The 14,051-nt window shown below is 32.8% G+C and overlaps 1 protein-coding gene across 6 annotated transcripts in view; it reads left to right on the top strand.

Annotated features, from left to right (window-relative positions):
• Positions 1 to 6,346: 6,346 nt before the first annotated feature.
• Positions 6,347 to 14,051, top strand: part of LOC149539203 (auxin response factor 6-like) — a 111,715-nt gene continuing 104,010 nt past the window's right edge. For 4 of the 6 annotated variants that reach the window (XM_089800528.1, XM_089800526.1, XM_089800527.1 and 1 more), the window contains exon 1: positions 6,347 to 6,684. In XM_089800528.1, coding sequence (XP_089656654.1) covers positions 6,651 to 6,684 — 34 coding nt within the window. In that variant the 5' untranslated portion in view covers positions 6,347 to 6,650. Of the gene's footprint in view, positions 6,685 to 7,200; positions 7,419 to 14,051 lie in introns of those variants that run through there. The other 2 variants (XM_089800529.1, XM_089800530.1) reach the window with 2 other exon arrangements.

Raw genomic sequence — 14,051 nt, 5'->3', positions numbered from 1 at the left:
ATAACTTTCTATCAATTGCAAAGATCTTTGAACTCTTCAAATGTAAAATTGATTTTAACAGTGCAAAAACCAACAACACCACAATCCTCCAATCTCCTACAACAAGCCCATTGGTAATGGTAATTTGCATTTCACACCATTTAGTAGAGCATACATTTTTTTCTTTTGGGGCAACAAGCATTCCAAATAACCACTTTGAGTGGCCATAACAAAGTTCCAAAACCTCAAGCATCCATTGATTCAAGTTGGGCTCCCCTTTGTTATATGTAAATACAATGGAACAAGGGAACAAAGGTTTGTATTCAACGCAGAGATTGTAGAAGATGAACACAGAAAATGATACGCACAACAATATTTTAGGTCAAAATCACTTCAATGATGCTATTAACCCATTTACGAAACTGACATAAATTATGATATGGTTAAGAAAAAAGTGGAATAGGAATAGCTATTCCTATTCCACCCTTTTGGATGGAAGAGTTGGATTCTCATTTTCGATCAAAATGAGGATACCGTCATTCTAATTCCGATTTCAAATTGGACAACCAAACATTGAATTTGCTAATGTAAGAATTCACGCAATCTAATTCTTGGCAAATTCTTGTTACCAAACAAGGCCTTAGGGCCCGATTATTTGTTGGAATTGACTTGGATTTGGCATTGCCAAATTCTAGAATTGACATCTTCTAAGTTTGTTTCCAAAACATAAAATGGAAGAGAGATTTCTTATTTCCTATTCACCCCCAAAACCCAAATTTGAATCTTCCATCTAAATAGGTGGAATTGAAAAGTCAATTCCAATTCTAGAAAAAAGAGAATTGATTGTGACGAAATTTTATAATTTTTGAAACCCATTTGCATTATTTTCTTAAATTTATATATGCTATTAATACAAAGAAAGTAGAGAAGATTGCCTTAAAAATCAATGAGGACATGGTTTAGTTAGAGACATGATCTGCAAATTATTGATTTTACTTCTCATTTGGGTATTATGACCCATTTGTTGCCAACCACAATAATATGACCTGGTCATTGCCATTAAAAAAATGAAGATCAGACGATGACTGAAATCAGCCAAACAATACACAACTTCAAAATTGGAGAGAAATTGATAACCATCCAAGAACTAGAGAACTATAAATTTGAATCAAGATTTTAACAAACAACAATTGGTGAATGTGTGTGTATGCATTTGGGGATGAACTAGAAGGTTCAAACTGATGACTTGATCCATGTTATCTGAACTTCAATAGATCTTCTCATTTAATTTGGATGAGAAAAATTACTAAGAATATGAGAGAGAGAGAGAGAGAGAGAGAGAGAGAGAGAGAGAGAGAGAGAGAGAGAGAGAGAGAGAGAGAGAGAGAGAGAGAGAGAGAGAGAGAGAGATGACATTAGAAGGGGAGACATTTTTCCAGTAGTGCACACTTATTGCCAATAATGACAGAGGACATCCATAGGCATATGAGTGTCAAGAATCAACAATGAAGGAAAAAGAAACCTAAAAGCTTCATTAATTAGGGTCTCAAAATAATTTGAAGTGATGTTTAAGATACAACTAGAGGTTTTACAAGTATTAATTGAATAAACTCCCTTTTGACAAATTCATATTATTAATGTGTTTAATGATTGCCATAAACTTCTAAACATTTATGCTCAACCAAAGTTCAAAAAATAAGGAAGACCTCAGAAGAAAAAATGGTTATAGAGGTACTCAAATTCCAATTTTAGAATTATGAAATCAAACGTAGAAAATTCAATTTCTCATTATCAATTCTAGGTCAGCTAAAAAGTTCCAATGATATTCCGAAAATCATTTTTTGGATTTAAAATGTCCTAAATGGTCAAATTCTGAAATTTGACAATTCCAACATTAACTAATTCCAACAACCTAACAAACCCTTAGCGATTTTTCCCTTATCTATGCTTGTTTTTTGTTGTTACTAATTACATAGCTTAATAATTGGTTCTCATATTGGGCTCAATAATTTTCTCAAAGAGAATGGCGAGGTTATACATGAATAAACTCCCTTTTGACGAATTCATATTATTAATGTGTTCAATGATTTCCATAAACTTCTAAACATTTATGCTCAACCAAAGTTCAAAAAATAAGGAAGACCTCAAAAGGAAAAATGGTTAAAGAGGTACTCAAATTCCCATTTTAGAATTATGAAATCAAATGTAGAAAATTCAATTTCTCATTATGAATTCTAGGTCAACCAAAAAGTTCCAATGATATTCCAAAAATCGTTTTTCAGATTTAAAATTTCCTAAATGGTCAAATTCTGAAATTTGACAATTCCAACATCAACTAATTCCAATGACCTAACAAACCCTTAGCAAATTTTCCCTTATCTATGCTTGTTTTTTGTTGTTACTAATTACATAGCTTAATAATTGGTTCTCATATTGGGCTCAATAATTTTCTCAAAGAGAATAGCGAGGTTATACATATACCACCCACCATACATAATCATCACAAGTTGAGATACCATTATAATTAAATCAACATATAATTTGTTTTGAGACTTCACTCAATACGTTCATATAAAATTTTAAACCTCTCAACAAAGAAAGTATGTGGTGTAGGTTTGTCATTCTAGATGTGTGGAATCAATCTATTCCTTTGAAGACTGCATATCCCTTATTATTTTTTGACTCATAGTGGCATCTCATTATGTGGTGTGGATTACTTCTCACACAATTATGTTTGACAGGGGTGTCATCCTTGATATCGTCTTGTTGTTAATAATTTACAATTCCAAGTTTTAATTTATTATTTTAATATTATATTGTTTTATATTATTTTACATTTTAATATTATTATTTAATATATTAATAATATATTGTAATGTATAATAGTATTAATATATCATATAGTATTTATGTTATTTCGATTATATTCTCTAATTATTATACATAGTTAATTTAATAATAAATTGTATTATTTATTATAAAATCAAATTTTGTAAGTGGACATTATAGTAAAACATATGGTTTTTATTACAGGATTAAACATGTCATTGATGTATCCTACTAACAAGCCCTTCCACTTGCAAGAATGATTAAACTAGCCTTTTTTTTTTCTTGCTCGAGGAAAGTTTTTACCTAGACCATAAGAGTGTAATATCCCTTCTAGTTTTGTACAAGAGATCATTTTTTTGAGCCTATGATGATCTTAAATACACATGATATACAACCTCACATAACATTGTCATGGAGGTTTTGACACAACAATAAGGAATGTAAAAAGTAAAGATACAATGTGGGAGCTAACAACTATCTTGTTGTAGTTTCCGCATCTCAAGCTTGAAGGACAAAATTATTTTGAGGAGAAAGAGAATGCTAGGAAGCTCCTTTCTCATGCATGCATTTGGTATTATTAAATAAAGGTTTAGGTGCATATGCTTTGTAAGCCACCAAGTTAGTTAAGTAAAATGAAATGCTTATCCCACATGCATTGTAAAATGGCAATTGTGCTTAGTTATTAACTATATGTTGTATTAAGGGCAGAGAGTGACATATTGACTATTTTTTTAGAGCTTATGCTATATTTAGAGGACAACTTCGTCAAAATGGTGCCACAAACTTAATGTGGGATCATTTTCTTGCTCTTGTTTTTCTATGTATATTTGTGTATTGTTTTTATTTTCTTTGCAAGTTCACTACACATATTAAATAAGACATAATATATTTGTAAACTTCAATATCACTATATGTTATGCTATCATGAATTTGGGGCCTAGGATGGGGCTTGAAGGACAAACATAGTTACAAAGTAAATGTGTTATGATATAGAGATATTTTGTATAAATGAGGCTTAGAACTATATTGGACTAAAACATATATGAGAATAAGAAAAATACCATAATAGCGGAATGATACATTAAGAATTGTAATTTGCAGAGCTATACCATGCATTAATTACATACAAGATTTGAGAGGTTAGGTATGGTTTGAAAGCCCAAGGTATTGCTCTTCTCTACTAGTAAGTTAGTTAACTCAATCACTTGTCAACTAACTATCAAAATCTTATTAAGAATGGTAGTATACATTACTATACATATAAGAGGGCACTGAACAATTTGGTAGATACAAGCACATTATTGTTATGCCATTTTTTGTTATGACTCTTTTCTATAATTATAACATAAGTTTTGTGTTAGAGATATTTATGTAGAATATGTTATTGTGCTAGATGTCATTAATTGTGCATAGGTGGTCTAGGAAGAAGTGCTAAAATCTTTAAATGTGTACACAAAGCAGATGAAGAAGTGCTAACATCATTAAATGTGTACACGTTCAAGTAGAAGTGCTAAAGTCATTAAATGTGTACACCAAGTCCACGAATAAGAGTGTCACATTATGGTCACACATTTTATTGCTTAGTTAAGAACTAAATCTCATAAATTTCATTGTGCTACGAGGTGGTGGAAAAAAACAAAAGAAACATGGGAAGAGACATAGTCTTATTTTTTTCACTTCAAAATAAGTGAAAAATTAATAATTTTATTTTAGAGCGTGATGTCATAATTATCTTGACAACTAATTCTTGGGATGATTTATTCATCGAGTTGGAGGCACTCATCAACACATTGCATAAGAAAAGAGTTGAAAAGCAAAAATAAGTTTTTGAGGTAGTATGTCCTATAAAAACTTGTTGGGTGTTAACATAATTTCTTCTTCTTAATCTTCTATTATAAATGATGACTAAACTTCTAATAGAAACATCTACAACATACATTACAATAAAAACTATTACCATCTAAATAGAATTAAGTCGCGTGAATAATGGGTAGCTAGCTATTTTAATCCTAGGAAAAAATTAATTAGCAATATCTCCCAATTGTTTTGAAATTTTAAAAAAAGAAACCCATTTTGGAAGATAGTTTGTAGATTGACTAGGAAGCAACTCTTTTAATCAATCATATTTAAACAAGATTTTTGTGTTATAAATGTCCATGTGGAAAGGTCTATTGTCCTAAAGGTCATTAAATGTGAATATTAAAATCATCAAATGCGTACACCAAGTCTAGGAAGATGTGTTCAAGCCATTAAATGTGTACATCAAGTCTAGGAAGAAGCATGTCTCATTATGATCATACACTTTATTGCCCATTTAAGAGCTAACTGTGATCAACTTCATTGTGCAATTGTGCATTGGAAAAAATTAAAAGAAGCTCGAGCAAAGCATAAAGAGTGTATATTTTTTTAATGCATCATTGAACAATTATGTAAATATCTTGACAACTAATTCTTGGGATGATTTATTAAGAACCGTTGAAAAGTTGAAGCCACTCATCATCATACTACATAAGAAAAAAATTAAAATGCAAAAAGTAAAATTTCAATTTGTCTTAAAATAATTTCTCCTCCTTTCATATAAACACCCAATAAACTCATAATAGCAATATATAAACCATACATTACACTAAACACTATTACCATCTAAAAAGAAGTTGTTTACACTAAACACTATTACAATCTAAAGAAAAGTAAGTTGTGTAAATAATGGGTAACCAGCTATTCAATCCTATGGAAAAACTAATTAGCAATTATCCCCGAATAGTTTTGGAATTGAAAAAAAAAACACCATTTTGGATTTGGATAAGTTTGTAGGTTGACTATGAATCCACTCCTTTTGATGCAGATTCAAACCAGGGTTAGTTGGGTGGGCACATGGTAACACGGACATAATGAAAAATTGTTCCAAGATGGTTAACATCATTCGCAAAACACTGACAGCAAGTACGCTTAACTTCCGCGCCACTTTCTCCCAAGGAGACAATCTCAGAGCACGCCAATCACAGTGTACAATCTCTAAAGGACAAAGTACGAGGAAGTTAAGCAATATATGGGGAAGAAGATTCTGAAGCCTGCAACTGTACCCCGAAAACAAAAACATAAATACGATATACGGACTCAAGTCCCGAAGCCGAGGGAAGAATGGACGGCTGAGATCTTTCCCACTGAGAGATCGGACGGTTCTAAAGCAGGCTCGCACTTTCTGCGGCCCCAAATGCACTTCTCCATATAATATTTTCTACCATTCGCGCTTCGATGTGATAAAAGCTTTTATTGATAGTGATGCACTGTAAAATTTCAGAGTTTAACTGTTTTACCGCACGGTGGAAAAAATATGCCACGCTGCGTTATATTATTGGTGGGAGAGCACAACAGCAACCGCCCATAAAATGAATTATTACCGTGCGGCTCAGCGCATTATTACCGCTCCGTAATTGCGAACGTAAATTTGGTTTTACAGTGGTTGTGAAAAATTGGAGTTTTTTTTTTTTCGGGATTTTTTACGCTTTACAAGGGTTTGATGCAGGAGGAGGAAGATGATGGAGGAAGTTCTCTGCGTTTAAGCTTGAGATTTACTGAATTTATTTGTGTAATTAAGTGACTGTCAGACGTCGTGTTTACTATTATTGTTTTTGGATTGAATGACATAATCGGCTTCGAGGGAGGGGATATAGTTTTGTCTGCTGGGGTGAGAAGGATTATGGAATTATTGAATTGAAGTGTCCTGGCAGAGAAATATGTACAGGGGAAAGGAAGAGGGTTTTGATAATATTGGTTATAATTATAGTAATAGTAGGAAGAAACCTTGAGCGCTGAGATCTCTGTGAGGTCGGCAGTTGACAATGAGGAACGGCTTCTCACACCAGCACCAGGAAGGTATGTCTTTGAATCCTCTGAGATCTGTTTTTTTCCAGCTGCATTTTGGATTGTATTTGTGCTGTTTATTGAGTTAGGTTATGTCCGGAACACTGTAGCTCATGTCTGGAGTCGAAATGACATCTTTCTTTTTGTTCGGAAGATTTTCTCGACGCGAGACGTTGTATTCGAAGGGGCCGTGAATTTAGTTTCGTTAATTTTCGTTGGTTTGGAAACTCTGAAAGTGCATTCGGTACGACAGTATGTGTTGCGTTGTTCCTAGGAACGTGTATTTGCTCTTGCCAGCTGAGGTGCTGTGGCATTGCATCGGTTCACTTATTTTGAGTCTCTCTTGGGCTTGAAAGTGGAGACCTGAAGTGACCGTTAGTTAATTTTGGAACTCCGACGTGCTCCTCGTGCTAGCCGGAGAGTTGACTGGAACTATTGTCACTTCTAAAAGAATTGAACTCTTGACTTTGCTTGACAGAAAAAATTACTTAGGCCTGTCTGTATCATTTAGAAATTTACATTAATGTTACAGTAGGTCGTGGTAAGGGCAGAATGTATGATGTTTCCAGACAAAATCTTACGGCATGGATCGTTCTGATTCCTATCATATATGACCATATTGAAGGAACTGTAAGTTCATTCCGGTCTGTAACCGTGTTCGGCAACCCTGGTTTTATTCATAACGATATGGAAGAAGTGTCTTTGTGAAAGAATTTAGCTCGTTGAAGTCATTTTCAAAATACTCGGTACTAGTCAAACAACGTCTGGCATAATTTTATGTTGTTTATCATTTTAGGTTATGTTAGGGTCAGTATGCTTTTTGCAAGTGTCAAAAGGCATTGCATCGTTTTGCTTGTTTTAATTCTCTGTTGTGCTTGAAAGTTGTGCCTTTGAGGTGGCTGTTGGTTAATTTTGAAACTCTGCCGTGCTCCTTGTTCCAATTATGGTGTTGACTTGAAATAATGGTGCTTTGAGAGAATTGACTCTGACCTTGTTGAACAGAAAAAAACAACTTAGGTTTGTCTGGAGCATCTTCTGATGTTATTACTCCAGGTCGTGTTATGGGCAGTATGTTTGCTGTTTCTAGTTAAAATCCTTCGGCAGGGGTTTGTTTTGCTTTTTGTAAGATTTGATCAAGCAGTTCTTTTTGGACGGTAAACTTGTTTGGGAACCCTTGTTTTAGTTAATGTTCTATGGAAGTTGTGACTGAATTAAGAGATTTGAACTCTCATGTTCAAAATACTGGGAATTTAATCAATTAATGTCTAGGATAATGCTACGCTGTTTATCATTTTAGATATGTTAGGGGCAGTGTTTTGTTTAAATGTGCTATAACACCAGATCATGCTTCTTGTAAATCTGCATCTAATGAGATGGGTATTTTCGAAGTGGTTGTTTAGATTTTAAACTTGGAATCTAGTGAGGATTATTTTGCTTGTTATTAGCTTTCCCTGAACCAGAGAGTGCACTTTGAGGTGAATATAGGGTTGGTCTGGATAATTTGTGACTTGGAAATCCCCATTCTAGCTGGGAGAAGTAATAATAGTTGAAACGGATCAATTTTATTAACTATTAGGTTGTTGCAAGTTATTGTTATTTCTGTTTCAGTAGAAAAAAAATATGTATAGCAGTGAATGTTCTTACATCTTTAAAGCTGAGCTTGGCATGAGAGTGTGTTTTTGAAGTGGGTGTCAGTTTGGTTTTGGTTTATCTGTTGAATTGGAACCCTAGTATGCATCTTATTTTGGCTGTGGTATTGGGTGCAAGAAATGTTATTTCAAGAGAAATCAACTCGTGATCTGCTGGCGACAAATATTCTGAGTCACCAGAATCAGACTATTAGTTGTTATGCTTATTTACAATGACAGTTTCAAATAAAATTGCCACAGCAGTGCAGGTTTTGTACTTTTTCTGAAATTCTGCTTATTCAAAAGAGTGTTTTTGAAGTGGCCATATGTTTAGTTGTATTACTGAATATTCCATTGAAATCACTGAAAAATGTGTTGAATTTAGTATCATTTTAGGTTATGTGCTGGGCAGTATGTTCTATGGTTTCTATTATAAAATTTCACAGCAACGAATTGGTTAGCTTTCTTGAGATGACAATCTGTTCTTGAAATGGCTGTTAGTTTGATTGGTTATATGTGTTGATTGGAGCTTCTGGTTGATGATTAGGATAAATATTATGTTATTTGTTACCTCTGGTTGTTTTTTTTTTTGAAAAAGAGGGGTAAAAATTTATTCAATCGAAACAATGCAAATACAAAAGGCCTCAGGCCCAGCAAAACTAGTGAAAAAAACAAAAAGAACACCAGCGGAACTACTCAATTCCATCCTCCTCCAATAGCTGGTCCAAGATCCCAAGATGATCAGCCGGAAGACCATCCCTTCTTGCAATATCCCACCCTTCGCCATTCTCCGATGCCCATTTCACCAAGACATCAACCACTCGATTCCGCTCCCTGGGAATATGACAAAATGAAATGAAATCTATTAGAGTATTATAATGTTTCTTTAATGTTCTTCTTTGTTATTCTTTAGTTTATTAGGTAGTTTCTATTTTCTGTCTTTAGTTCATGATTGTTTCTTTTAGAAACATTGTCTTTGTAAATCTATATGAGGAGCTTTCATCTCCTTTGTTTAATACAACTACAACAACATTGATTTACCATAATATGGTATCAGAGCAGGTCGATGGGATTTCATAAAACTTGGTGAATTTTTTAAGGAAATTTCGAGCCTCTTCTAATCTGGATTTTTTTCAAAAAATTTGTTTTCCGATTTTTGGAAATGAAAATCGTTAGATGTATTTTATGGAACTTTTGTGGTTAGTCTTCAAGGATTTTTGCTTGAAATCACAAGCCCTGGTTAAGGGTTTTGATCCTACGATTTCTTGGTTGCAGCAAAGTCTTTGATTTTTTAGAGTTGCATGTACTTGCGTGTTTGTTGCATGTGCTGGTTTACCATGCGAAGTCTCGTATTTTGCCTCCTTTAAAAAATTTTGATGCGTTTTTATAATTTTTTCCCATAAAAAATTTCTTATGGGTTTTCTATAATTTTTCCCTTATAAATTTTCTGATTCTGTAATTTTTTTCCTAAAAAATTGTCTGATTGGGTTTTATTGTTTTTCATAAAAAAATTGAAGCTTTGTATTGTCTGGGTTTGATTGATTTTTCACCTCAAAATTCATGTTGGGTTTTGATCAAATTTTCACCTCAAAAATCGTGTTCTTTCTTCTTTTGATTTTCTTTGAAAAATCGTTCGTAGTTTGATTTGGGGGCATCATGCTCATCTGCAAAGTTTGGAGGGTTTGCTGATTTTTCCTCAACATCATGCTAGCTTTTCTCATTGTTTGTCTATGTCCCCAGGGAAGAGTAGCTTCATTATCCAACGTTAGGTTGGATGTATTGTGATGATTTTTGATCAAATGTTTTGTCGATTGTGGGAGGTTTTGTGATAGACTTATCTCAATGGCAAAGTCTTGGTAGGTTGTTGTCTCATTTTGCAGAGTATTCTGAAGAAGGTGGCACCCTTCTCGATTATTTTTTAGACAGATTTTGGCTTCGTGGTCATTAACATTTTGCAGATCTAGGGAGGGTCTTAGCAACATCAAAATGTTTTGAAGAATTTGTGACCAAAAGACATCAGTTAGACAATGACTATTAAGAAAGGGTATTAGAATATTATAATGTTTCTTTAATGGTCATCTTAGTTAGTCTTTAGTTTATTAGGTAGTTTCTATTTTCGTCTTTAGTTCACGGTTATTTCTTTTAGAAACATCGTCTTCATAAATCTATATAAGGAGCTTTCATCTCCTTTGTTTAATACAACTACAACAACATTGATTTACCTTACAAAATCCACATACCTACAAAGATACATAATTTCTCTGACAACAGAGGTTAATTGCTTGTAAGCATCATCTACGCTTTGGTTTTTTAACATATCCACAACAAGTTACCTCTGGTTATGTTAAGGCCAATGCTTCTGCTACATTATTTTTAAAAATTGGTGTTAAAGAGTTTTTTCTTATTTCTTAGTTTTTTCTTAGAATGACAACATGCTCTTAAAGTGAAAATTTTCCCAGTTTTAAGAGAATCGAATTTGACACCACCTTTTGTTGGCAAGCAATTCCAGTCATGAAATACTTAATTGTGAATTGTCTTTCCCCTTCTAGTTAATGGGATTGGGAGTTCTTGTTTGTTTTGCCTTGTTTTTGGTGAATTGACAACTTAGTTGTGCTCCTCATTTTTTTTTTTTTGGAATTTATATTACTCTATAAGAGAGTTGAATTCTCGAACTTGTATTCTCACAAGAAAAAGTCAGGCTCACAAGTCAATGCATTAGCTTCACGACTCTTTCAAGAAGTTAACTCTCCCTTAACATGTACACATTCCTTCCGAGAGATCTGTTTGTCAGAGAAAAAGCAAGCCATGAAAGTCATCTGCTTTGAAAGAAACTTGATTAGTAATAACAAGATAGTGTCAACTGTGTTCCAAATGTCTATCAACATTAACTTGATGTAGTCATAATTTTGCCAGTTTTAAGAGAATCGAATTTGACACCACCCTTTGTTGGCAAGCAATTCCAGTCATGGAATACTTAATTGTGAATTGTCTTTCCCCTTCTAGTTAATGGGAGTGGGAGTTCTTGTTTGTTTTGCCTTGTTTTTGGTGAATTGAAAACTTAGTTGTGCTCCTCATTTTTTTTTTGGAATTTATATCACTCTATAAGAGAGTTGAATTCTCGAACTTGTATTCTCGCAAGAAAAAGTCAGGCTCACAAGTCAATGCATTAGCTTCCCGACTCTTTCAAGAAGTTAACTCTCCCTCAACATGTACTCATTCCTTCCTAGAGATCTATTTGTCAGACAAAAAGCAAGCCATGAAAGTCATCTGCTTTGAAAGAAACTTGATAAGTAATAACAAGATAGTGTCAACTGTGTTCCAGATGTCTATCAACATTAAATTGATGTAGTCATAATGTACTTCCCTAGTTGCTGGGTGAATACAAATATGTGTACACTTTGCTTGCTAATTATCAAGTAATTTTTTTTATAGGACCAAAATAAATGTAATTCCTCATCTTACCAAGTTTGGTTGCATGATTTTGGTTAATGAGAATCAAACATCATTTTTGTTTGCATGCTATTGGAATCGACTGACAATACCTTTGTTTTTGTCACATACATTCTCTGGTACAAGATGAACAAATACCTTTATCTCGTCAATATGCACTCACTTAAAATGTTTTTTTTGCCTATTTTATATTGCTTGTATGTATATGTCTATTTATGTGTGTCAAAATGTAACATTTTTGGGCAAAAAGCTCACATTTTGTTCACCATTTTCCAAGGTTTGGCTACGTATAAGTTTACTCATTCTTGGCCTTAGTGAGTTGTGATCCAGTTCAAGCTATGTTACTATGATTGTAAGGAAGCAAATACTTATTGTCAAGGAGACAACATTCATATGCAAGACAATTAGAGTACATAGTTGGGAGCAGTTAGAAGCAACATTTTTTGCATAATAATGCTGAATGTCAATTTACTTTGTTAGTAGCAAGTTCTTGTATGACTAGTTAGATGTAGTACCCACATAAATGTCAATCACAATCTTGAAAAATAATTTTGTAATTGCACAAATAGACAGCTGAACTCGTGAAGAGTAAGTTTGGTGAGTATTAGATTGGGGGGATGACAAATAGTATTTTTTGGTACATTTTGGTACCTTATCTGATACATCTGGATATTCTAGTACTCTATGTAATGCATTAAAAAATCGCAAAACGAGTAAAACTTAAATCATTGTTCCCACGCGTATAATAAATTACTGAAGACACAAACATAATAAAAGAAAATAAGTACCAGTAGTTGCATGCTTTTGTACGTGCAACGATGAGCTGATAGGAAGATTAATTTTTAAAGAAAGTATGATGGTTTGAATAGAAGAAAATCTAAAATATAGAGTTTGGCAGATATGTTTCATTTGTGTAACTTTAGGTAATACATAACACATTTATAGACAGTCTGATGTCGCAAACACAATGCATATTAATGGGATATACAAACAGTGCATTGTAGTTATCTTGGATTAGTAAATGTATTAACTATTTTTCAATTTATATTACAATATGTCAACTCTGTCTTTTAAAATCAACAAATGCATCATTAGAGTTGAAAAGTAAGTAATCAAATGACTGATTTGACTATTGGTCTACCACAAAAATTGTCTCATAAAGGGGACTCTAGAATCTATTTTTCTGGGGCGAAAAAAATCTAGTACATGATAAGTTAGTTTTGAGTTTTGGAAGTTCCAACAACTAACTTGGAAGAGTTTTTTTGCCTCAGAAAATGTGCTTTACCTTTTTTTCCATGATCTACATGTCAAATATTAAAAATTAATAGACAATTTTTTCCAAATTTGTAATATATAAAAAATCAATTCATTTAAACTTACAAAATATGTTAGAAAATGAATCATCACCTTTTTAAAATAATTGGGTGTTCTTAATTGTTGTGGGATTTGGATTTGGCAAATGAAAAAACAAGAATGATTTTGCAGAGAAAGCAACATTATCTTATCTTCCAAACTTCTTTAAATTAATCATTCAATCTTTAGCTAACTTCTTTAAATTAATCATTTATTCTTTAGCCATTTTCAAAATAGATATCGATTTTGCAATCAGATAACACCAAATCTACAAGTCACAAAAATTGCATTGGAAAAACAACAATAATCAATTTAAAACCATAATGTTAAAGGAATTATCAATTATTTTTTGGTTTTTCAATTATTTTTCAGCATAACTGGAATACAACACTTATTACGCATTAATCAAGATTGTCTAAAAAAATACATTATTAATTTAGTTCTTTATAAGCCTGATTGGTTTTTTTCAATTTATTATAATTATAATAATTTAACAAACACAAAATGAATAGATTTAGGGACAGCCCAAATCATATAGACTCAAAATTGATAAAATAAAATGTTAAACGATCATTTAGTAAACTCTTGTACTGTTTTTCATAATAGCAATAAAACAACATACAAGGGAAACAACAACAAACTACGTAATAAAATATATTGCAATACCATAATATTGTAATATGATAATATTATAATATTTTTGATATTCTTAAGTTTAAAAATGATAATTTTATTGTGTTTTAAGAGAATTGTTGCAAATGTATTAGCATCGCTTGTACGCTGTGTGTTTTTCAAAGGCAACAATTGCTTTCATATATATATATTGTGAATGAGACATGGAGAGACATGTCCCTTCATGGGACATTTCTATTCATTATTACACATAGTTCTATGACTCTTTGTGAGTCGGACAAGTATTCTGGGTCGGTGAGTCGGGTTAGCCTTGCT

This window comes from Cupressus sempervirens, chromosome 9 (assembly GCF_028749045.1).
Source record: "Cupressus sempervirens isolate cs-2001-9-10 chromosome 9, ASM2874904v1, whole genome shotgun sequence".
In the NCBI taxonomy this organism is placed as follows: Eukaryota; Viridiplantae; Streptophyta; class Pinopsida; order Cupressales; family Cupressaceae; genus Cupressus; species Cupressus sempervirens.
This window is presented reverse-complemented; position numbering and strand designations above follow the sequence as displayed.